The following is a 25,901-nucleotide window of genomic DNA, read 5'->3' on the forward strand; positions in this document are numbered from 1 at the left end:
TTTATGTAAGAAGCACCATCATTACTGATCACTTTTTATTTGGAGTCAAAAATGCCAGAAACAGAGCAGACTGAGTTGGCACATCAGGCTGGACAAATACGTGATTGTAGCCATATTTCCACAGGCTATGAGTAGCAGCACTGAGTTACATGTTGAGGCAACAATTGAGTTTTATCTTTCTGACACAATAAAAAGGATGGACAGCTACTGAACTGGTAGAAACCATGCAGGAGTTAACAAAGGTATGAATAGGTGTGCAATAAATATCTTCCTAAAAAATTAGACAAGCTGGAGGCTCACTTAATTTCATTAATAGTTAACATTGTTTTAAATACCAACTTTTGCAATACAGTATTAAAATTATTTTCAAATGTATCAACCTACTCCTAGGAAGTGGCTGATTGCTATTGGCCTTAATTTTAAACATGTTTTGCTGTCTTTTTCCACCAAATGATAGTATTTTAGTGATCCGATTTTGCAGTTTGTGAGTCTGGAATTAAGACATTTATTTCACACCTTACAGATGTAGATAGGAAGTCTACTGTTCAGATTCATCTTCAATTACTTCAATTCTGCGTGGCCCATAAAGAAGAACGTAAGCTATATGCCAGTCTCCACCACCTGATAACCTCAAAATATCTTCAGGTGTAACAATGCTGACTTTGTCATCATCAAATTTAATCCACTCATCTGTGGGAGAGGAAAAAAACGTAGTAAATAACATTTTAAGTGACGTTCACGTGAGAGGCAGCAAGGTGTAGTAATAAAAGTGCTGGCCTAGAAAGCAGGAGACGAGTTCTAGTGGGCAACAAAGCCACAAAGGGGCTTGGGAATGAAAGCCTGTTAGGTGAGGGAAATTGAAGGTGGAAGTCTTAGATATGTTGCCACCTTGATTTATATATAAAAAGGCAGAATAACATAACTGCAGAATTATTTTTTCAATTTGTTTTTCAAAAAAGGAAGGCACCCAAGCAACTTATCCTATCATTTGGCTATTTTCTAAAATTGATTCAATACCTTGTTTTCTTTTAACCCAAGATACATAGTGTCCAGAAGAACTAGATCTTCCTTGATGGGTTAGCACTGCCTGTAGGTCGTAATAACCACAATTATTGGAACCAATATCTGAGAAGGCAAAGAAGATGGTACAATGTGATACAATAATAAACACTTTTACACTAACTACGGTTATCCGTTTATTTTATTTAAGAATCTGAACATGAGAAGCAGATTAATTCCACAAAATATATTTGGGACAATGATTTCTCTCCATCAATAAAATGTATTCTCAACTGTGCATGTTCTTCCCTGATCCAATCCGTTACAGAATACAGAATAACAGAGTTGGAAGGGACGTTGGAGATCTTCTAGTCCAACCCCTTGCTCAGGCAGGAAGCCCTATACCATTTCAGATAAATGGTTGTCCAGTCTCTTCTAAAAAACTTCCAGTGTTGGAGCATTCACAGCTTCTGGAGGCAAGTTGTTCCACTAATTAACTGTTCTATCAGGAGATTTCTCCTTAGTGCTAGGATGCTTGTCTCCTTGGTTAGTTTCCATCCATTGTTTCTTGTCTTGCCTTCTGTTGCTTTGGAAAATAGGTTGACCCCCTTCTTCTTTGTGGCACCCCCTCAAATACTGAAATACTGCTATCATGTCACTCCTAGTCCTTTTCTCTAGACTGGCCATACCCAATCCTTGCAACCGTTCTTCTTATGTTTTTGTCTCCAGGCCCTTAATTATCTTAGCTGCTCTTTTTTGCACTTTTTTTTCAAAGTCTCAACATCTTTTTTGTAACGTGATGACCAAAACTGGATGCAGTATTCCAGGTGTTGTCTTACTAAGGCTTTATAAAGTGGTACTAATACTTCATGTGATTTTTATTCTATACCTCTGTTAATGCAGCCTAGGACTGTGTTGACTTTTTGCAGCACATTGCTGGCTCATGTTTAGATGATTGTCCACTAGGATTCCAAGATCCCTCTCACAATTACAACTATTGAGCCAAGAACCAGCTATACTATACCTGTGCATTTGGTTTTCAAAAGATTGCTGGATGCTTTTAATTTTTGGAAACTCCCAAAGTCTTACTGCTTAAGCAGACCTGTGGTTCCAAAACATTCACTATCTCCACAGTGAATGGCCTGCTTCTATGTATTTCAGTATAATCAGACACTAGAGATGGGAGAAGCCAATGAAGTAAATGCATAACAGATATTTATGGCTATCACGCCTATAAGTATCGTTAACAGGGTTAATCAGAGTGCTTTGCATTAAAAGTTGTACAACTGCATACAACAGAATTGGCAAGAGTAGCATTCCTACTTTTATCACTTTTTCTTTAGATCCATCTGCAGCCAACTACAGATTATGCTTAAGATTCAAGGTGCTGGTAATGACCTATAAAGCCCTAAATGGCATGGGTCCGGATTACTTACGGGAGCACCTGCTGCCGGCATCAACTTCCCTTCGTCCAGTGCGCTCCCACAGAGAGGGCCTCCTTAGGGTGCCGTCGGTCAAAGAGTGTCGACTGGTGACCCCCAGGGGGAGGGCGTTCTCTGTGGGCGCACCAGACCTTTGGAACCGTTTACCGGTTGAGCTCCGGATGGCTCCTGACCTTCGCTCCTTCCGACGTGATCTAAAAACATATTTATTTGAACAAGCCGGCCTGGTCTGATGGGTTTGGGGTATTTTAATATTAATTGTATTATTTTTATTGTTATTGGGCTGCACTATTTAATTCCTTTCTAACTTTTGTATATTGTATTTTTATTGTATTTGCCCTGTACACCGCCCTGAGTCCTTCGGGAGAAGGGCGGTGTAGAAATTAAATTATTATTATTATTATTATTATTATTATTATTATTATTATTATTATTATTATTATTATTATTATTATTATTGGAAATGTTTAAGACAAACATTTCAAGCTACATTAAAATAAGTGTAATAATTTTGTTCAACACTGAATTTTTATTGAAAATAGAATCATTACATTATCTAACTAGGTAACAGCATCAGTGCTGTGATGGTGGGATTTGTTCCGTTTATATACAGTTTTGGCTGTGGCTGTTTTGTCGTTGGTAGTCCTTTGATTAGGGTATTCTCTTCTGCTTGTTTGTTTGTCAGGTGTTAATCCCTGGAGAGGATGTATTGTAGTCTTCTTGTCCCCTTCTTGGCTTTTTATAGTCTCTTTTAAATGGTATGTAAAGGTAACAGCGTTCCGTGCGCCTTTGGCGTCTAGTCATGCCGGCCACATGACCACGGAGACGTCCTCCGACAAGCGCTGGCTCTTCGGCTTTGGAGATGAGCACCAGCCCCTAGAGTCGGAAACAACTAGCACACATGTGCGGGGGAACCTTTATCTTTTTAAATGTGATTCAGCTCCGAGTGTCTACTTATGGCTGCTTTGTCTGAATGTCAAGCTTCCAGGAATTCCCTGTTGTTTTTTAAATGTAGCTTGATCAAGGATGCTCATAGTTTCTCAGTTAAAATTTTGATTGAGTCTGCCCATGTGTTGTGAAATTAAGCAGTTTTCATAGTGTCTTCTGATTGTCCACTATGGTAGTTTGTATTAATGGAAGCGCTATTAGTTTTCTGCCTGTCTGGCCTACATAACAGCTGTTACAGTCCTTTCAGTGTACATTGTAGAAAACTCGTTTTTTTCTTTTTCAGTTACTAGGTCTTCTGGTTTACTTAACATGAAAAATCATACCTAATTTGCTAACTTCTGTGTTCTATAGCTATTGGCTTGTCCTTTAAATTTAACTGTCCTTTATTAGCTGTAACAAAGTACTATTCAAAGTACTAAGGCATATAATCTTCATACTGGTTTCAGTCATAGTTTCAGATATTCACTAATTGGCATTCCCAAATAATATATCTGTTTTCAATTTTTAAGATAAGGCAGAGTAAAAATATCTGCAGTTCTTAAATGTCTTTCTACTTACCCTCAGAAAAGGAAAATGGTTCATACTTAATCTCCTTCTGTGAGCCATCACCTTTACTAGACTTGAAAATAAAACAGAAGACGTTGGTTTGAGTTAACTTTGGAACTATAAAATATGGCCTTAAAAATAAGCAAAATTCTAGGACAATTTTCATATTATTATTCGAAAATGATCCGTAAAATGAAAAGCTGAAGGTTTAAGGCTCAAGTAGTGGTGGTGGCTGCCCTGATTAAGTGCTCCTGTATATGAATCAGAGAATGTGGAACACCAAGGACAAGGGGTCACAAGCAAGGGAAATCAAGTTTATTTTCTGTGTGGCAGAGGTTTTTCATATATATTTTATTCTTACAATAATGATCCAATAAAAACAATGAAATCATAAAAACTAGGAATGCAGTATTTGATGGTTGATAACCATCAACATCAGAAAGCAGGAGCTTTACGTGAAATGTGTGTTTGCCTTGGACAATGCTGCAGAAGAAGCAAAATAGGAGAATTACTCATGTTCCTATAGAAATTACAATACAGAATAAATGGACCACAAAAGTTTAAGTTTTGCACCACAAAAGTAATGTCATTCAGATAAGGGCATTTTGGAATGTCTGCCCAGTAGGAGCACTAACACATGCTATTCCTGAAAGAAGTTCTCCTTCATCCTATGGAAAATGAAAGATGCTAAATATCTAGCCAACACCCCAGGTCCCCTTGAAATCCAGGTATTGCTGTGGTATTTTATTGAACTCCAGTTGATACTACCTATCATTTATCCTTTTAAAAATGCACATGACTGGCCTTTTCAGAACCCAGAGTAGGAAGAAATGAAGCTGAGGATTAGTAACATGATAGCTTGGATTGTAAAGCATCCTCCAAGTAGGAAAATGTTCTCTGCCACTACAAGGGATAACAGGCCAGAGTGGAGGAACCAGATTGTTGGGGGCAATTAAGCTGACTTTGTAATAATGCCGCTTGGGGGGTGTATGAAAGCCCTAATAAGCAGGCATATACATAGAATGAAGGCTACTGCTAAGCTTGTAAGCCGCCCTGAGTCTTCGGAGAAGGGCGGGATATAAATGGAATTAAAATAAAATAAATAAAATAAAATTCTTTAGTCAATAACCAAACATCAGCCTTCCAACTATAATCTTTGTTGAAGGGATTCCCACCTCAACTCTGAAGGTGATGCTGGTTGTACAGCTTGGTTTGGCAAGAATAGCTTTCACCATTCCCATGGAATTTCTTCACAAAAGGCCAAAATACATTACTAAAGTACAGATACCCAAATGTTCTGCTCTTAACAATTAAGATTAACTTAAAAATAATAATTCTATCCAGTGAACTTTAGAAAATTTACGTATGAAACTTCAGCTGCATTGATTTATTAGATCACAGAATCTCAACAGTAATTCTTCACATTCCATGGCACTCTTTTTACTACAAATAGTATTAAAAACATGATCATTAACACTCTAAATGATGTTTGGTTATAAGCTGTTTTAAGCTCTACCTCTAAAGAAAATGCATACATTATTTAAAAAAACTTAAAAGATTAATCAAACTTAATAGGTTACTTACATTATTTGGTTGCTGGTTTATTTTTTTGTCTTCCAGGTCCTTGAATTTTGATCGATATGGGACCATCTTTTCTTGAAGGCCTGGCGTACATAGTTCATATACATCCAACATAAGTGGAAATTTAACATCCTATAGCAATTTAAGAGAATTTCATATTCATTAAGTCATCATATGAAGCAAATCAGCTGCCTTAGAACTTAATTCCATTAAGTTTAAAATAATACTGGCAATAATATAAGATTTTAAACAAGTATGTACAACTAAGGCTCAGTATTTAATATTTTGAATGCATCAGGAATATAGAAAACTGCTCCATTTCATATCTGACCATGAATTCAGCTACCGTGTTTCCCCCTAAATAAGACTCAATCTTATATATTTTTTACCTCCAAAAGAGGCATTAGGTCTTATTTTGGGGAGATGTCTTACATGCTTAGCTTAGGACGGCTACAGCCAGGCCTCCCATGCCCCGACTTGCCTCGCCAGCCACTTCTTCTGTGTCCACTTGCCACTGCTCAGGCACATTGCCTCCGGCCTCCGTATCACCATCAGAGACCTTCTGGAAAGGCCTTTGCAGCCAAGAAACGAGCTTCAGATTGGTGCTCCCTGGCCTCTGTTTCACCATAAAAGGCCTCCTGGAAAGGCCTCTGCAGCCAAGAAACAAGCTCCAGAAGGCCTGACGGTGAAATGGAAACGGGGCGATGCGCACGAGTGGCTGCAGAAGTGGGCTGATGAGGCAAGGCAGGTGTCGGAGCATGGAAGGCCTAGCTGCAACTGTCCTAAGGTAAGTGGGCGTGGGGAACATGGGGCAGCTCCACCCCCCCCCCATCCTCACCCTAGTTTGATTTTTACCCATGTGCCTCACTCCACCTCATGCAACCAGAAGCAATGGAGTGGGTGGGGTCTTAAGTAGGGCTTATTTTGGGGGTGGGGCTTATATTGGGCGCATGTGTAAAAATCAAGCTAGGGCTTATTTTTGGGGAAACACAGTAGTTCACAGTAGTTCACAATTGTACTATTAGCACTATCGTAGGTATTTCTCAGCCCACATGTAGACTCCTAAACTATAAAACATGTGCTCTGTGCTTACTTTTTGTCTTTCCCATGGCTATAATAGGAAATATAAAAAGAAAAACCCAGATTATGTATGTAATATTTTCCAGCGTCCTATGCAGTTCACTCCATACAACCTTTAGAATGCTTTAGCAAAAGCACCATGAAGCTGATACAATGCAGTTTGGACTGATTCTGCTTTCCCTTCCATTTATAGTGTAAAGAATAGTAAATCAGTTTATTTCAATTTAAATTACACTGCAGCTGAATATCAAACCTTGATTGCTAAATGTATAATATAAAGAATTACCACATAGATCAGTAGTAAAACTTAATATCAAATATACTTACTTTGAGAACTTTGGCATTCACAGATTCTTTCTCTTTGTAAAAGAACCGAACCATTTGAATAGTAAGGTATGCAGGCAAGCGACTTATCTTGGACTAGAAGAAGAAAAGCATTCACTACAATTAGTGGGCATAAAAAGCTAGAGAAATTTAAAGCAGGGGGCTTAAATGCATGTAAAAATGGTTCCCATTAATTCAAAATAAATATCAGGGGTGCACAGGTTTTCAAACCAAGTGGTATAAATAATGCAAGTTAGCTCATTTGTGTCATACTACTCTCTTTCTATCCCCTGAATATATACATTGTGGAGATACAGCTTATTTACAAAACATTACTTGCTTTTATAGATATATGAATACATACAAACATATTTAACCACAATCATGAAGTGATTCTAGGTAGCCAACTGATTACGATGAAGAAGTTTAGAATAGGGAAGTCATATGACAATCTCCATAGCATAACAAAAGTCCATTTATTTTTGCTTCAGGGACTTTTACATCTTGATTTACTTGTATGTATCCAACCCCTAAAATGGCAGATTGTAAGTAGATTTCCATTACTATAAAGGGATATTAAAAAGGTACGCTCACCGTTTTTAAATAAAGAGCATCCCTTTGCAATGTTGGTGACAATTTAGTTATTTCTTCTTGAAGACGCTGCAAGAGAAATATATTGAAAAAGATAACAAAGATTAGAAGTTGTGCAAAATTAAGTATGACATTTCATATGTCCTTTTTAAAACTCTATGCAGCACTTTAAATGATAATGTAATACAAATAAAAAATCATTTTATTTCTAAAATCTGGAAGTATTTTTCAAGAAATGAAGAAAACACAACAGCATAGAACACAGATGTCAAACTCGTGATGTCACATGACATGTCGCAACGTATCGTGACTTTTTTTCCCATTGCTGTCAATGGGGTGGGTACGGTTTTGGTGTGAGCATCCAGCCAGTGAGCCAGCAGTTTGACACCCTGGCATAGAACCAAAAAGCTTTTTATGCTCATGTAATTTGCATTCATCTAGCGAAATTTTGATTACTTTTTGCTGCCAACAACCACATGTATTTCCGTGAGCTGAAGGGAGGTAGAGGAAAGAATAGTAGTATAGCAAGGATGGGCAATTTGGATGTTGGATTCAAAATTCAAGTAGCTCCAGTCAATATGGCCACATCTTCCAGGCTAATGACAGTAATAGTCTAGCAACATTTGGGGAAGCAAGGTTTTCTCTTTCCTATACTATCAAATGAATATGGCACGGGGAAATAATTTGGATTTAAAGGCAGCTGTGTATAAGTCCTTATAGGTGCTATATTTTTCCCCAGGATTATGTAGCTGCTTTCCACAGCAGCAATGCAATTCCAGGAAAAGACACCCTTGATTCAAATAGTTGAAAACACATTCTAAGGCACCTTTTTGTCTTGGAGCACACTGTATATTACTTCTCTAGAATATATGAAACATACAATTGGAAATTGAAAAGTATATTTAGAACATTACTGCTCATTTCAATTTTTAATTCTTATTTTAACACTTAAAAAAAAAGAAATGTGTTAAATGAATGTTCAGTGTTACATAATGTCTTAGAAAACAAAATATCAGAAAAGTCCACCCATCTTAAATGTCATGTTCAAATCTGTTTCTTATTGAAAACTCTTTGTGGAACAAGCTGCAAAAAGTGCTTCAATAAAGTATGCCATGGTAACTCACCAATTTAAGACCCGTGAAAAGATATTTAACTTCTTGATTGATAAAACAACTAAGCTGGAGTTGATTCTCTCTTCCTTTCTTGACTTCCTCCTCTTCTGCTTCTGTACATTTCATGCTTCACAAAATATTAAGGACCAAAAATGAAAAGTACTGCACTACTACTAAAAATGAACTTAATGATGTGCAGTTATCTTGCTTTCAGAAAGCTTAAAATGCAACAAAGCAAAGTTCTTTTATATATATATAATTATATAAAATTATATAATTATTACTGATTGTTTTTGCTGTTTGCTAAATATTTTGCTGTTTGCTAAATATTAAAAAGTGTTATCTTATAAAAATTATATATATATATATATATATATATATATATAATTTTTATAAGATAACACTTTTTAATATTTAGCAAACAGCAAAAACAATCAGTAATAATTAGTTTCTATATTTTCATAATTGATGTTTATTTATTGAATCTTCTCTTCCCGATAGTCTTCTTAGTAACACATTACATAGTACATAATACATTCCTTTCTCTCTAGCTTTTTTCTAGCCATTGATAAAAATTGTCCCATGTTCTAAAGTATACTGAACTTTCTCTTTTATTTTCAATGTCAATCTGTTCATTTTTGCACAATCTAAAATTTTCTTAATTAATTCTTCCTCTGTTGGTAGATTTTCATTTTTCCAATATTGAGCAAATACTATTCTTGCTGCATGCAAAATTAAGTAGATAAATTCTCTCATAGTTTCCTACTACTATGCCTAACAAAAACAATTCTGGCTTAGTCTATATGTTTTTTTAATCATTTTCTCTAACCATATATTTTTGACCAAAATATTTTAGCTTTAGTCCACCAGATATGATAGTAAGTACCTGGTTTTTGTTTACATTTGTTTACATTTCCAACACTTACTAGACTTATTTTTAAACATTTTTGCTAATCTCACTGGTGTTAAATGCCATCTATAAAACATTTTGCATAAGTTTTCTTTATAGGTCACCGCTTTCTTTATTTCAGAGTTTCTTTCCCATAGGTTTTGCCAAATTTTTAATTTTCTATTATATCCAAAGTTCTTTGCCCATATTATCGTTTCTTTTACTTGTTCCTCTTCTGTCTTTAAGCTTAACAAATGTTTGTAAAGTTTTGTAATCAGTTTTTCATCTGTTTTCAGCAGTATCTGGTCAAATTCTGTCTGTTCTTTGCAAGGTCCCATTGTTTTAATATCTTTTTCATATCTCATTTGAATTTGCAAATATGGCCACCATGATAAATCAATACTGTTCTTCTAAATCTTGTCTATATTTCAATTTCTAGTTTTGTTTTAATAATCTTATGTAGTTGTCTTGTTTTATTGTTGCACATCTTCCTGTTAAATGGATTCCCAAATATTTAAGTTTTTTAACTATTTGAAAATTTGGGTTTTTTTGCTAGTTGATTTTGTTTTTCTGTAAGATTTTTAGTTAGCACTTTAGTCTTTTCTCTATTTATTTTCAAAAATTTCTCCAAATTCTTCTATTTTCTCCATAAGCTTGTTTCAAGCGGTTCTTCTAATATAAAAAGCAAGTCATCTGCAAACTCTTGTAGTTTATATTTTTCATCTTTTATTCCCCAATCCTTTAATTTCTATATCTTGCCTGATGTTTCTATTCAATACTTCCAGTATTAATATAAATAGTAATAGGAATAGTGGACATCCCTGTCTTGTGCCTTTTTTAATGTTAAATTTTTCTGTAAAATCTCCACTTGTAATTACTTTAGCTGTTTATGATACGTAAATTGTTTTATGTTTATAAAGTTTTCTCCAAAGTCCATTTGTCTAGTTGCTGGAACATAAATTGCCGATTTATGTTATCAAACGCCTTCTGTGCATTTAGAAATATTAATGCCATGTGTTTTCCTGGGTGAGTTTCATAGTACTCCAAAACATCTAGAATCATTCAGGTTATTTTTTTGTCTATTAGATAGAAAACCATTTTGGTCTGTATGTATAAATTCAATCAGAAATTTCTTTAGTTTTTCTGCTATTATTGATCTATATTTAATAATGATATTGGTCTATAGTTTTTTATTTGCGACAAGTCAGAATCTTCTTTAGGTATTAAAGTAATGTTAGCTTCTGTCCATGTACTGTATTTGGTATTTTAGCCTCCAAAAGCATTTCATTATGCAGTTCTTTCATTATTGGGCTTAATATATCTTGCAAGGATTTATAAAGCTCTACAGGTAGTCCATCTGGGCCCGGGGTCTTGTCATTTTTTTGTCTTTTTATGGCCTCTGTAATCTCCATCATTGATATTTTTCCATTTAATATGTTTTGAACATTCTCTAGAATTTTTGGTAAATCTGCTTTTTTTAGGTACTGCTGTATTTTTTTTAATTTTCCTATGCATTGTAAAGCATCTCGTAAACGTTTTTAATAATTTTTTTAATTGTGTCATTTTGAAACTGTAATTCATCCTTTTAGGTCTTGCAATTTATTTATCAGTTTCTTCTCTTTTTTCAGCCTATTTGCTAACCATCTCCCCGGCTTATTGGCATTTTCAAAAAAGTTGTTTAGCCCTTTTAATCTGATGGGCCATTATTTCTGTCTCTACTAGGTTTAGTTTTTGTTTTATTATCTCCATTTGTTTTTTAAGTATTTTCTTTTGTAGGTCTATTTGTAGTTCTAGTTCTAATTTTCTAAATTCTTCTTCAACTTTAACTGTTGTTGTTTTGTTTCTTTGTTCATTTTAGCAGTATAAGTTATAGCCATCCCTCTAAAATATGCTCTAGCTGTATTCCACACATTTTGAATTGATGTCTCTTCTTTCTTATTTATTGGGGGGGGGGGGGGAAGTGCATTTCCTTTGTTGCTAGTTCTATAAATTTTTTCTTTCAATATAGATTTGTTCAGGGACCATCTTAGTTTTTTCTTGGCTCCTTTCCAGGTCATTTTTATTGGATTATGATCTGCCAAGATATTAGTTTCTATCTCTACTTCTTGTATCATCATGCTAATTTCAGAGGATATCCATATCAATTTTTGACCATGATTTTTGTCTATTTGAATAAAATGTATATTGCGGGTTTTTTGCATTTTTTTCTCTCCTTATGTCTTGAATACAAATTTCTTCTGCCATTTTAGAAAAGGGTTTTGGTAATATATTTCTTCCTTTCTTCCCTATTTTAGTGCTTTTATAGTCCAAAGTTCCATCTGCTATTGCATTAAAGTCTCCCATTGTAAAAAAAATTGATATTCCAATTCTAATTTTTTAAATGTAATTTTTGATAAAATTCTTCTTGTTTATCATTTGGTGCATATATTGCTACCATCAGTATCTGTTTTTGGTCCATTATTATTTTCACCATTAATATTCTTCCCTCTTTATCTGCATAAATTTAGGGTTGTTTCTTTAATAGAGCTTTTCCTCTTTTCTTTTGTTGTGCTAATGCAAAATGGAGTTTGCCAATTTTTGGTTGTTCTAACAATTTATAGTGTTGTCTCTTAATATGTGTTTCTTGGAGACAAATTATATCTATTTTTAATTTTTGTAGTCATGTAATTTTTCCTCCTTCTCTATCTCTTTCAATTATATTTAGGTCTTCTAGTCGATCTTATCTGTCTCTGTTCTCTTGGTCTTGCCCCTTCTTCTGTATTTGTATTTTTAGTTTCTTCTTCTTCTCTTGGTTTGGCTGCTCCTTCTATTGCCATCTTTTCCCGTCTTTTTGTTTCTCTCGCTGTACCAGATTCAAAGTCCATAAACGCTTTATGTTTGTCATAGAATTCCATTGCTTTAAGTGGCGTGTCCAGTCTGTATCTTTTCGTATTCCAAAAAATTAAAATCCCTTCTGGGATCATCCATCTAAAGTTCACTCCTTTTTCAATTAATTTTCTGGTTAAAAATTGATATTCTTATTCTCCTAGGGATATGTTTGAGGACTACAATTTCTTTTCCTTTATATTTCAAAGGGTCATCTCTCACTCTTCTCAGGATCTTATCTCTTATAGGTTTTTTAAGAAATCTAACATGTACTTCTCTAGGAACTTAATTTCTTCTCACGTAATTTGAGTTAACTCGGTATATCTGATCTAATTCTCCTTCCATTTCCTTTTTCCCAATTTCTAATACATCAGCCAGTAATTCCGTTATCAGATCTACAAGGTCCTCTTCCTTGTCTTCCATTATGTTTTGAAATCTTAAGAAGAAGCCTTTTCCATTTCCATGACTGCTATTGAGTCCTCTAATTCTGCATTTATTTGTATCAATTTCTGATTTTCATCTTTTAATTCTTCTAATTTTTGATCAACCTCTGTTGATTTATCTATTTTTTGAATACTTTGTTCATTTTTTCTGAACGTCTGTTTAAAATTTTCACATTTAGAGATGATATCATCATGTTTTTGGTTCATTATATTAAAGTAATTTTTCATCTCCTCATAGTATTTCGTTGTAATTGCTTCTCTCTCTTGGATTGCTTGTAGTATCACTTGTGTCTCATTCTGGAAGTAAAACAACAGTTCTTATAACAGCATCTTAATGACACTAGCCTGTTCTTTAGATAACTATTGGGGTTTTTTATAAGGCAGCATAAAGGGTAATGAAACATCTGCAAGAAAACAAGCAAGTCCACCAACAACCCCTCATTTCAACCCAGAGCTACAAATATTCTCCTTCATTGGTAGCATAAACGTTTCTTTAAAAAGAATTTTATAATTTATAGAAGCACTTAACTACCAATTACAGAGTATACTCTTAATGAAGATTATCCCTTTATAAGTAAAATGTATAAAATAAATCCTACATATACTAATTGCATTACCATAAACATGCTTTATTATTCCAGAACCTTTAGGATACATAGTTTCAAACTCAATACTGAAAAACTGGTCAATTAAGCTTTTCTTTTTAGGAGGTGCTGTTGCTGCTGTTCCTGCTGCACCTGAAACTGAAGAGTCAGTCTGTAAAAGCAAACAAATATGTAAGCACCAATACAAACTGCTTATACTTTACTTTTACAAAACTGTCTGTTGTACTTTTAAAACAAGATAAATGTGACCAAAGAGAAAAAATATGAATGGGTTACTTTGAACAAAACCTGGGAAACATAGATCTTGTTCAATTCTACGTCAAGCAGTCTAAATCCAAAACTGGGCAGATATTCCAAGCAGCTTTTTAGTTCAAATTGGTAGCTTGCACTATTATCAACTCAGTATTTGGGATTCCCAAAGTTGCTTCCAAGCATCGATGCAGCACCCATCAGAAACTCTTCAGAACATAATGAAAGAACAGCTTGTTAGACCAGTCAAAGGCTCAACTAGTCTAACATTTTGTTTCTCACCAGGGCGAACCAGATGGTCTGGGCTCTAACAAACAGGAGATGGCCATATGTCTCTTCCCCTGTTGTTTCTGTCCAGCACGTATACAAATGCTAACCTGGATCTAATACTGAAATCTTCAAAACTAATTCTGCCTGACAGACCTGTCCTCTATGAGTTTTTCCATTTCCCTTTAAGCAAGCAACTATGTCTCCATCATGGTAACCAATTATGTAGATAAATTATATGCTTTATTAATAAGCATTTTTTCCTGTTCTTAATCTTCTTACCATCGGTTCTCTTGGATGACCCATAGTCCTTTATAGCATTTTGAGTAGAATAATTTCCCCCTATCCACTCTTTTTATGGCAAAGCACGTTTTCACACATCTTGCTCACATCCTTACTTGGTCACCATTTTTTCTAAGCTATAGAGTTCCCAAACATTCAAACCTTACATTATGGATTTTTTTATTTATACTGAAACAGATTTGTCATCTGGCTAGCTATGAACCCAATTTAAAGAGATTCCTTTGGAATTTTTCACAATCTCGTTTTCCCATACCCTGAATAATCTAATATTATTTAAATCTATTTCAACCCACTGCATACCAATTCATGAAAAAAATTGGTCCCTTCCCAGTGACAGATTAATCCAGTAAGGATTCAAAAGGAATTTGGGGTCATTCCTGAAACTCTGCTTCAGTTCGCAGCTGAGACCTTAGTCACTGCCTGGCATGGAGCATGTGATAACAGCCCTAGATTAGATTGAACCTGTGCCACCTATGCAGCTCTAGGCAGTTCACAACCGCATAAAAAGCCATAAAAATACTTGAGAAAAACATACCTTTAAAAACAGGTTAAGACTTGCAAGTTAAAATAAATCAGGTAGGTGACTGATGGCCCTGTTTCATTTAACCAGATTCCTTCTTGGGAAGGAGTTGAAGTAGCTCTGCTAGGCATTTGTTAGACAAAGTTGGTTTGATATGCTTGGAAGTAGACTCTAAGTTAGGCAGTTACACTGCCTCAGTTTTTCTTCTTGGAACTGGATTATTTTTAATATTAGTTACAGAGGTTTTTATATTGTTTGTATACCGATAGCTTAAAAACTGTTATCTCATGTTTTGATAACGCTATTGAGCATAACAGGTTTTTTGTAATACAGATAGTCCTCAACATTACCAGAATTGAGCCCAGAATTGACCCTAAGTTCTAAGTTGTTGTGGTTGTTGTCAAGGCATCATGTGACTGGATGTGATTTTCATTTATGAATTTAGATGCCCTACGCACAGTCACTCATGCGCTCGTGACCTCCCGTTTAGACTACTGCAACGCTCTCTACATGGGGCTGCCCATGAGGACCACCCGGAGGCTTCAGCTGGTGCAGAATGCGGCCGCGCGAGTCGTGATGGGGGCCTCCCGATACTCCCATGTAACACCTCTATTCCGCGAGCTGCATTGGCTTCCGGTTGCCCTTCGGGTGAGATTCAAGGTGCTGGTGATGACCTATAAAGCCCTAAATGGCGAGGGTCCGGGATATTTGAGGGAACACCTGCTGCCAGCATCAAGCTCCCTTCGTCCAGTGTGCTCCCACAGGGAGGATCTTCTAAGGTGCCGCCGGTTAAAGATTGCCGGCGGGTAACACCCAGGGGTAGGGCCTTCTCAGTGGGCGCGCCTGCCCTTTGGAACCAGCTGCCCGCGGAGCTTAGGACTGCCCCCGACCACCGTTCATTCCGCCGGGACCTGAAGACCTGGCTCTTCGAGCTCTCTGGCCCAGGCTGAGAATTTTTTAATTTTTAATTTTAACTGGGTTTTTATTTTTCTCAGGGTCTCATTTAATCTTTTTTAATTTGTTTTTAACTTTTGTATTGATTTTCTTTTAAATATCCTGTAAACCGCCCTGAGTCCTTCGGGAAAGGGCGGTATATAAATCTAAATAAATAAATAAATAAAATAAATATATTTTTTCAGAAAAGAGATCCACAGGTTTCACAGATTCTCAAAAAGGTCCATGGAATAAAAAGATTAACTCCTGTTTTAGGCACTTTCAACAACTTACCTGCAATCAAATCATATTTTTATTCCTGTTCAATATTGCTAGTATTATTGACTATAGAAATTCAGGTACAGCCCAGAGTTAGTCTCAGTTATTTCCATAAAGTAAATACTTACTTCCATTACTTCATCACCTTCTATACCTTCTAACTTTTGCTGCAGTACTCGCATCATCTCTACCCAGCATTCATTGGCATCCTAAGGAATAAGACAAAGATAAAACTAGATCACTGGAATCCAACTAAAATATATGTTGAGTATGGATTATATACACATCATATAAAAACACAAACACATTTGTGCACACAGGTGCATATATACACAAATGAAAAACACTTTATTACTTTATTCTAAAATGTTTTCTTCAGCAGCCAGGACTAGAAGCTGCTAAGGAATCATACAAATATAGCTATTAATTACCAATATGGAAATGATAAAACAAAAGATACATTTTTATGTAAAATATTCAGCCTTCAGAAAAGAAATTAAAAAGTATCTACCTGTTGGAGATATTGGCCTTGATCTCCTTTCTCTGCAAACTGAGGAAAGGCCATATGTAAAAACTGGAGAAGAATGATGGGAGGGATACTGGAGGAAGTTTTGTCCATAGAATCAAATAAATCTCTTAAAGCTTAAAAATAAAATAGAAAAACAATAAATGCAAGGTAATATAATAAATGCAGCATATTCCTCAAATGCAATCTCTTTATCTCATGTATAAATACATTTTGTAGCAAAAGACTATTTAAATATATAAATGCACTGTCAGTCTATCTTAAAAAATACTGTATAATTAATTATATCATGCAAGTGAAACAATCTATATTGTTGTATGGAAAAGTTTTATACAGGTTAGAACAGCTATTGGGGCAGAAACTGCTGTTGATAAGCAATGCATTCATAAAATATGTCACATGACCATGTCACTTAGCAATCTTAATTGTGGTGGTCCTGGTTGTTGTCATTAAATGAGCACCATTAAGCCATTAAGCAAGGACCTCCAGTGATTGCAATTTTGAATTCCCACTGGCTTTCCCAATGACTTTGCTCGTGGAAAGCGAGCAGGGAACATCAGAAATCATGATCATATGACAGCAGGAATTTATACCAAGGAACGGTATAAATCCTTATTCAGTATCATTACAAATTTGAACAGTTGTGGCTTATCTTAGACATTTATTTTATGTAAGTCATTTAATCCTGAGCCACAACTGCCTATTACTGGTGCAGCTTCAACTGTACATTAAAAAAATGAGTCAAGTTAATCTACTTTCAAAGTGAGACTCTAGTGAAACAAAAGGCAATCAATAGTACATATTGATTGTACTATAACCATGTACAGGTAGTCTTCACTTTAAGACTATAATTAAGTCTGCAATTGTGGTTGTACGTAGTGATGGTTATAAAGCAGGTCATGAAAGACATAGATTTTCTCCATATACACATTTGTAGGTATGTCTCTATATTTCTCTCTGTATGCATATATCTGGAATTATATAGGTCTTATCTCGCAGGTTGGGATTTTACTGTTGTTTTTTAATATTTTTTTTTATTTTAATTCCATTTATATCCCGCCCTTCTCCGAAGACTCAGGGCGGCTTACAAGCTTAGCAGTAGCCTTCATTCTATGTATATGCCTGCTTATTAGGGCTTTCCCTCCCCCCCAAGTGGCATTATTACAAAGTCAGCTTATTGCCCCCAACAATCTGGGTCCTCATTTTACCTACCTCGGAAGGATGGAAGGCTGAGTCAACCTTGAGCCTGGTGGGATGCGAACCTGCACTAATTGCAGGCAGCTGGTGTTACTTAAGGAGGCATTAGCCCACTGCTCCACCAAGGCTCTAAATATATCTATTTATTGTTTTAGCTTGGGCATTGTGTTTAATTCTTTTTTAACTTTTGTATTTTTGTATTTTTATATGTTTGCCCTGTTCACCGCCCTGAGTCCTTCGGGAGAAGGGTGGTATATAAATAAAATTATTATTATTATTATTATTATTATTATTATTATTATTATTATTATTATTATTATTATTATTATTATTATTATTATTATTATTATGTGATCCTGCCCAATTTTACAATCTTTTTTGCAGTGGTCAAGTGAACAGGGCAGTCATAAAGCAAACACATGTTGCTTTTGAAAAGTCTCTTTTCAAGGTTTGCTGTAACTTCGAACAGTTGCTGAGTGACCAGTTGTTAAGTCAAGGACTACATGTACTGTAAAACTAATATAGAAAGTTAATTATCATCACATATCTGACTTAGCTTTTATCCAACCTAGCATAAGGCCACAATGAAACAAATGTATGTATATTCCCTTGTTAGCAATTACCTTCAGCCCATCATCTAATAATCAGTTCTGTACATGCAACTTTAACTGTGCTGAATGTTGGATAGTAATGTAGCAAGATTTCAACAACTTGTTTCTCTGCACATTAACAGAACACTGAAAGAATGAATGAACAGATTGGGCAAGATTAACCTAATAAACCAACTAATCAAATATTCTGCATCCATTCAAGAGATCTAGCTAGAGCGGTGCCAAATAAGGAGAAACGTAAGCAATTCTACAGGGTAGCCAATGAACATACCATTCCAAAATCTGATAACAGCATATTCAATAGTTGATTGTTCTTGATTTGTTTTTTTTCTTAAATGAAATGGCATAAATCATAATATACTGGTCAAGAGCAATAAAGTAAACAAGCAGCACTCATTTTCCAATGTTCCAAGTATTTCTGGATTTTAAAAAGCTGCAAATTTCAAAAGGATTTTTTTTAAGTGATCAATGGCTACAACTCAAAAAGTGGTAACAAACTCAAAATCTATAAAATACTTTAAATTGTGCTAGGGAAAAAACAAAAATATCTTCTGAGCAGTATACTGGATTTTTATCTGGGGTAACTAAATTATATCAGAAAACTCTGCTTCACTCTTGAAATACAAACCTGCAGTAATATACTGAGCAGAGGCCATTTCCCCTGAAGCTCTTAAGGCGCCAGCATACCTAAAAAGTTTAAAAAATATAGTTACATTGGCCCTTGAATCAACATAATATAGAAAGTTAAAATGGCTTTTATCTGGAAACTGAGATTCATCTGTGAGATTTTGACCACAACCAAGAAAGTTGTAAGTTGTGACTACAAAATCAAGATTTGGAATTCTTACATTTTGGAAGGTCGTAAAATGGGGCAAAACTCACTTAACAACTGTCTCAAAGTGTTGGATTAAACTGTGGTCATAAGTCAAGGACTACCTCTAAAAGAAGGAATATGTGACCTGAAATCTGGTTGCACCTAAAAAGCCTTGCATGCTGCTCATTACTTTGCATCAGACTAGTTGTATAGATCAGACCAAACCCACCTCTGCCCACAATTCTATTCTATTCCTGCAGAAGCCAACAAAACGTCATAGAAAGGTAGAAATGGTTGTAATAGCGATATCTCACTCATATTCCCAGCAACTGAAATAAATCTTCTGTCTTCTTTATTAAAGGAAATATATGGTATATACTAGTAATGCCTTGTCCTCCCTCCATAATCAAATCCAATTTCTAATTAAATATATCCAAATGGTGCTATCTTTACATCTTGTAGGCATTCAATATTTAACCATTTGATTTTGAACAAGTGTGTTTCAATATAATCCCAATCAGCTATTTAATTAGATTGTCCCAATACTAGAATTTTAAAGGAAAATTTCTATTTTGAAATGAGGAAATTCCTTACCCATTTACCCAATACTATATCTTATTCCACTCCCTTCTCCAGTAACTCTAGCAGCCAAATAGCCAGTAACTTCTCCAGATGAAACAACTCTTAATTTTACTGATAGTTTCTTAAAAATTAGCTTTACTGTTGGTTGACATATTCAACTGCTTCTATTATGTATATGTTACTATATTTATTATGTTTAGAGTCAGTTTGGTCTAGTGGTTAAAGCAACAGGCTAGAAAGCAGGAGACCGTGAGTTCTAGTCCCTCCTTAGCCAGTAAAACTGGCTGAGTGACCTTGGGCCAGTCACTCTCTCTCAGCCCAACCGACCTCACAGGGTTACCGTGGGCAAAATAGGAAGAGGAAGGTGTGCTGGATATGATCACCTCCATGATTTACTTGTAAAAATAATAAAGGTGGGATACAAACAAACAAATAAATAAATATAAAAATATTCCAGGATAATTTGTAAATATACATGAAACAAAGAGCCAGTAGCTTACATATAAATTCCACTCAAAAAAGAGGGCTTCCTTTCCCCCCCCCCTTTCCATTGCAGCCCACTGTAGCTCCTAAAAAGCTGCCCCTAAAGATCAGGGAATCCTCTGAAACAATCTAAATGTGTATGGGGAAGCAATGTAAGGACAGAAAAGGTAGAAATTGGGGAGGCCAATTGTGTGAGCAAAAACATGCTCTGACTGTTTAGAAGCATTTCTGGATATAAAACATGAACCTCAAGGATAATTTATTCCACAAAAGGTTGCTTAATCAAACACTTCATCCATCTAAAATGCTTTAAAGTGAAATGATCTGTAAAGTCTCCTTTTCACATACATAATCCTTGACAGTCCTATATTTTAAAGATGCTACCGTAGTTAACTAGAGTCGTGCCCAGAGAGACTTTGTAGAATTGAGATGGTGGCATATAAACTTAAAAAATAGAAACAAATAGTTAATACTATTTGACTTCTTGTAGAATTTACCGAGTAGAAACAGAAAAAGTAACATTAAGTATCAAAAGAACAATTTTAAGGATATGCCAGATAAATTTTGCTAATACTTTAGTATCTTCACTTTCCAATGTACTACAGACTGCAGCAATGATGTTTAAAATATGGTATCAATACTTCTTGAAACCGATCAACTCTGGTCACTAATCAAAATAAGATGTTAAAACTTTATGAAATAAATAGTGCAGGAACAAAAAGCATTTTTCTAAATAACTCTTTAATACAGAACTCTCAATTCCACTTGCAGAATAGATTTCAACACACACTGGATTCCTATTATAGTTCTACCACAAAATTTGAATTATATATTTCAATTTTTAATTTGAAATCTAAAATTAAAAATAAAGTTTACACTTAAACTTATTCTAGATTTCCCTTTCTATTAAAAATACTACTAGCTACAATTCATATTACTTCATATTTTAAAAAATGAATAAAATTATCAGCATTCTATTTGTAGTTATAAAACCTACCTCTTAAGAGCTTCTTTCAATTCTGGCACAGAACGAATACACTGAACTGTAGCATTCATATAACAAGTATTCCCAAGATTTGTTAAGCCACATGGTAATTCCATCTGTCACAGAAATATTAAAAATATTTGCTCTATATTAAATATTGTATTTTTAGAAATATTTTTGAACATGACATCTCATTGTTGGTTCCCCAAAATGCTGCATTTGGCCGCAATGATATCTGTTCTTAGTTGCATCTCATTTGGACTATTATTTTATTTAATTTGGATGCCAGCTGACTGCAACATACTTTGAAGACTATTCAGAAATCTCTGAAAGAGCATGTTTTCCAGAATTAAGCTGCCTGTTCACTGTAGCTGGAACCTATATTAATCCCTTTTTGAAAAAGAGAAAGAATACTTTATTTTTCCAGAATTTTTAATGTTTGGTTAGCCAGCTATTCTTTTGTTTATCAATTTTAAATTGTTATATTTCAAAACAGAAAATTAAAATTACTAGGCAATTTGTGTATGTGTATACCTCCCACTTCCCAAACATTCTGGGAAGTTCACCAAAAAACCAGGAAAAAATAATAAAACCACATAACAATAAAAACCAATAAAAACAAATGAACAAAAAGCAAAACAATGATATGTTTATAATACAGACTTCTCCCCCAATCATGTCCAATTCTCACATACTGCCTGTACCATGTCCCTGCAGTTTTCTTGGCAAGATTTCTGAGAAGTGGTTTGCCACTGCTGTTTTTTCAGAGTTGAGAGAAAGTGACTGGCCCAAGATCACCCAGCTGCCTTCATGCCCAGATTAAGACTAGAAAACTCATGGCCTCACTGTTTATGGCCTGCTACTTAAACAACTACCCCAAAGTGGATCTCTATTATATATATTAATCCCCATTAAATCTGAGGTCATGTATATTTCAGCATTCAAAATCATGAGCATAATGAGAAAATTAGGCTTACTGCCGAGGCTAACTGTTCTTCTGTCATATCTTCAACGAAGACAGGCCGGGCTATTGGTTCTTCAGGAAGAGCATCAGCAGAGCCCATCATTAATAAGGTCATCCCCTATTGAAGAGGTGAAGAGATTTATCAGCAGATGCTTTAAAAAATTAAATATAATCACATGCATTAGTCTTCAGGAAGTTAGTTTTAATATACAAGCTCAAAAGCAATTTTGATTCTTTATGTTACAGAGTATTGTGACACATACAAATTTAAATTATGGTTATTTTATTGCCTTTTGAAAAAAGTGTAAAGTACTAATATATATCATTCTGTTCCTTAAGGAACCAAAGTATTTACTATACCCTTAACTTGCTGAAAAAATGTTCCCCTTTTTTCTAGTACAGGGGTGTCAAACTGCCGGCCCATGGGCCGGTTGCATCATGTGGAGGCCGCGCCCACCCCAGCAATACGTAAAACGTCACGATATGTTGTGACACGTCATGTGACGTGAGTTTGACACCTATGTTCTAGTTCACCTACTATAAAAATCAAATAATATCAGCAATCACATTTGGGTTCACATTTTTAATTTCGTTTGTCTCCGAAAAGATGTTAAATACCTGTAAAGATGTCATAATACTAAAAGCAGTTTTTAATTCTTTATAGCTATAGACTTAGAATTTAAAAAGTAAGGCACTATCTGAATCCTCCTTCTACTGTTCCCCATTCCCAATCACATCATACTTTGCATCACTGAAACCACAGAGATAAACCCTGCTTTACGAAGCTGTTAGGTATAGAAAACATCCAAACAATTATAAATACCTAATGCAAACACTGTGTAAATACTTACACTTTTAATTTTGATATTGCCCCAATCATCATCCTATTTGAAAAAGAAAATAAATGTAAACTTTTCGTAATAGCAAGATGACTGAACAGATTCAACAAATACATCAACAGCTAAAAACAAAATCATCAAAGGTATTTATCTCATAGCAAAAGCCAAAAATTCCTCAGAAAATGTACAAAAATAATTTATTGTTTAATTCATAAATTCTATCAGAATGCCGATATGATCATTATTGCCTCAATACACTAAATGTGTAAGATATACAACAGCAAGTTGTATGTGATAAAATATCAACTCTACCTTTAAAGTTCCACCTTTCACCATCACTTTCTGTCTGTCAGGTTGAACGCCAGTCAAAGCAAAAAGCTGTGCTTTGAATACCATTGGAGGCTCATCTGTATTCAGCTCCACTCCATCGAATTTTTCTTTGCCCCATTTTACATTAACTGAAAAACAAAAATTCGAGGTATAACACCAATACTACTATTAAATTAGTACTGAAAATTAGACATAATTATGGCTCCTGATTTGGCAGCAATGATTAGACATTTAAATTATAAAAATTAAAGTCATACAAATTTATATTAAGAATGCCTTTCCTAAAAATTTTACTTGTTTTGACTATAACCCCAACTGGCTGTACTGTCAACAGACATGAGTATTCTGCAACCTTTAACAAGAAGAATCTTTTATTGAAATATCAAGTTTATATTCGTACAACATATTGCTAAAACTGACACCACCATGTATCACATGCTATTCCTACATTACTTCTATATGGGTAACATTTGGCTATATAGGAGTTGAAATAATATGGAATGAATACAATCCCCTTCCCATTCTTCTTTTATGCTTCTCATCCAACATAATTCTGTGGGAAATCAACACACTGTATTAATTGAACTATTCTGTTCCATGACCTATTTGATCTTTTAAAAATCAGCTTTGAAATATGATTGCTTACTTCTCTTCCTTATAAGTAGGTAACATTCATTGCAGGGTGTACATAGTATTAATTCTCTAAACAAGCCTTCCCTAACTTTACACTCTTCTTTGTCTGGGGGACTATGTTCCTTATTATGCCTGCTAACATACTACTTGGAAATACAAGTTAGAGGATTGGAGTGTACAACTACAGGTAGTCTTCAACTTACGACCACAATTGAGACCAAAATTTCTGTTGCTAAGCAAGACAGCTGCTAAATTTACTCCATTTTACGACCTTTCTTGCCATAGTTGTTAAGTGAATCTCTGCATTTGTTAAGTGAATCTGGTTTCACCAGTGACTTTACTTATCAAAAGGTCTCAAAAGCTGATCACATGAACCTGGGACACTGCAACCATCACAAATATAAATCAGCTACCAAGCATCTGAATTTTGATCCTGTGACCATGGGGATTCTGCAACGGTCTTAAATGTGAAAAATGGTCATAAGTCACTTTTTTCAATGTCACTGTAACTTCAAATGGCTACTAAACAAATGGCTATAAGTCAAGGACTACCTGTAGTTTGAGAAAAAACAAATGCATTAGGTCCCAATGTTATAGATTCATCTTTACCTTTTACAATACAAAAGCACCAACATATGAGAATGGCAAGAGGCTCAAGACCCTGAAACAGTTGAATGACAGAAGTGCTTAAGTTTTTTCTCACTGCTGTATCACTTACATCAGATCCAATTCCCTATTTTGTTAAATCTATGCTAATCCTCACACGCGTTCATAATTGTAAGAGTAAAAATAAAAAAAAATTTAAAAAAAATTACTCTGTTCCAGTTCCACATTGCAGGTTTGCTCCAAAGAAAATCTGGGCTCAATTGTAATATGCCCAAGTATATTACTCTTCAAAATTAAGCTGACTTTGTAATAATGCCGCTTGGGGTGTGTGTGGGTGTGTGTGTGTGTGTGTGTGTGTGTGTGTGTGTGTGTGTGTGTGTGTGTGTGAAAGCCCTAATAAGCAGGCATATACATAGAACGAAGGCTACTGCTAAGCTTGTAAGCCGCCCTGAGTCTTCGGAGAAGGGCGGGATATAAATGGAATTAAAATAAATAAAATAAAATAAAATAAAATAAAATAAATAAAATAAAATAATAAAATAAAATAATAAAATAAAATAAAATAAAATAAAATAAAATAATAAAATAAAATAAAATAAAATAAAATAATAAAATAAAATAAAATAATAAAATAAAATAAAATAATAAAATAATAAAATAAAATAAAATAAAATAAAATCACTCAGGAAAGTCAAGGCCTGTGCAGTGCTGCGACGCCAGTGAGCCTTTACCTACGCAACCAACCCACCCCTTGGGCAGATTTTATTTTCTCCTCGCCCTTCCTTCCAGTCGACGTTTATCTTCACCATCAAGGCAATCCTTACTTGACAGGGCGGCATGTAAGCACGCCGTTTACCCCGGCCTTCCTTTGGCACAGCCCTTCTCTGGCCGTACAGCTCAGGTGGAGGAGGAAGAAGAGGGATCCGGTCGCGCGGACTCGTTCCTTCCCCACCGCCAGTTCCTGCCTTAGCGAAGAAGGGCAGGAGAGCGAGCGCAAAGACCCTCGAGCCTCAGGCCCGAGCGGCGAAGCCGAGCTAGGCCCTCGGGAGGCAGACGGCCGGCATGAGTCCCGCAGTCGCGCGAGAGGGCTTGGCTAGACTCACCTGTGAAAAGCGGCATGGCCGGCGGGTTAAGCAAGCAAGGGAACCAGCTAGCTGAAGACGGAAGACGGAGCTCGAGAAGCGCGGCACTTCCCCGCCTGCCTGCCTGCCTGCCTCCCTCCCTCGGGGTCTTATTCAAACCGGCCCCTCAGGATGACGCTGCAAGCGCGGATGGCTGCGCACGCAGCTCCGGAAAAGGCACCGGCTCCCCCTCCTCCCCCTCCTCCTCAACTCTGCTGCTAGTGGTCCTCCTCA

The 25,901-nt window shown here is 35.5% G+C and overlaps 1 protein-coding gene across 2 annotated transcripts; it reads right to left on the minus strand.

Annotated features, from left to right (window-relative positions):
• Positions 1 to 25,901, minus strand: USP14 (ubiquitin specific peptidase 14). Of its 2 annotated transcripts, XM_081324852.1 has the most exons (16): positions 25,650 to 25,863; positions 23,290 to 23,435; positions 22,990 to 23,022; positions 22,152 to 22,256; positions 21,187 to 21,290; positions 18,939 to 18,997; positions 16,488 to 16,618; positions 16,105 to 16,185; positions 13,476 to 13,576; positions 8,636 to 8,750; positions 7,515 to 7,580; positions 6,924 to 7,016; positions 5,520 to 5,648; positions 3,948 to 4,008; positions 1,018 to 1,125; positions 1 to 690 (listed from the first exon to the last, which is right to left on the minus strand). In XM_081324852.1, the coding sequence occupies exons 1-16, from the start codon at positions 25,663 to 25,665 to the stop codon at positions 539 to 541; spliced, it is 1,500 nt and encodes a 499-aa protein (XP_081180978.1). In that variant the 5' UTR covers positions 25,666 to 25,863; the 3' UTR covers positions 1 to 538. The 2 variants fall into 2 exon arrangements, with proteins under 2 accessions (XP_081180978.1, XP_081180979.1); XM_081324853.1 differs by lacking the exons at positions 1 to 690; positions 1,018 to 1,125; positions 3,948 to 4,008 and adding an exon at positions 4,236 to 4,418 and having other exon boundaries at positions 25,650 to 25,901.

The sequence above is a fragment of the Vipera berus genome (genome assembly GCF_964194415.1).
Source record: "Vipera berus genome assembly, chromosome: 3".
NCBI lineage: Eukaryota > Metazoa > Chordata > Lepidosauria > Squamata > Viperidae > Vipera > Vipera berus.

Coding starts and splice junctions, on each gene's coding strand:
- USP14 (XM_081324852.1), bottom strand. Junction 16,186..16,487: donor AAGGCCAATATCTCCAACAG/GTAGATACTTTT, acceptor CTTATTCCTTAG/GATGCCAATGAATGCTGGGT. Junction 4,009..5,519: donor TAAACCAGCAACCAAATAAT/GTAAGTAACCTA, acceptor TTTATTTTCAAG/TCTAGTAAAGGTGATGGCTC.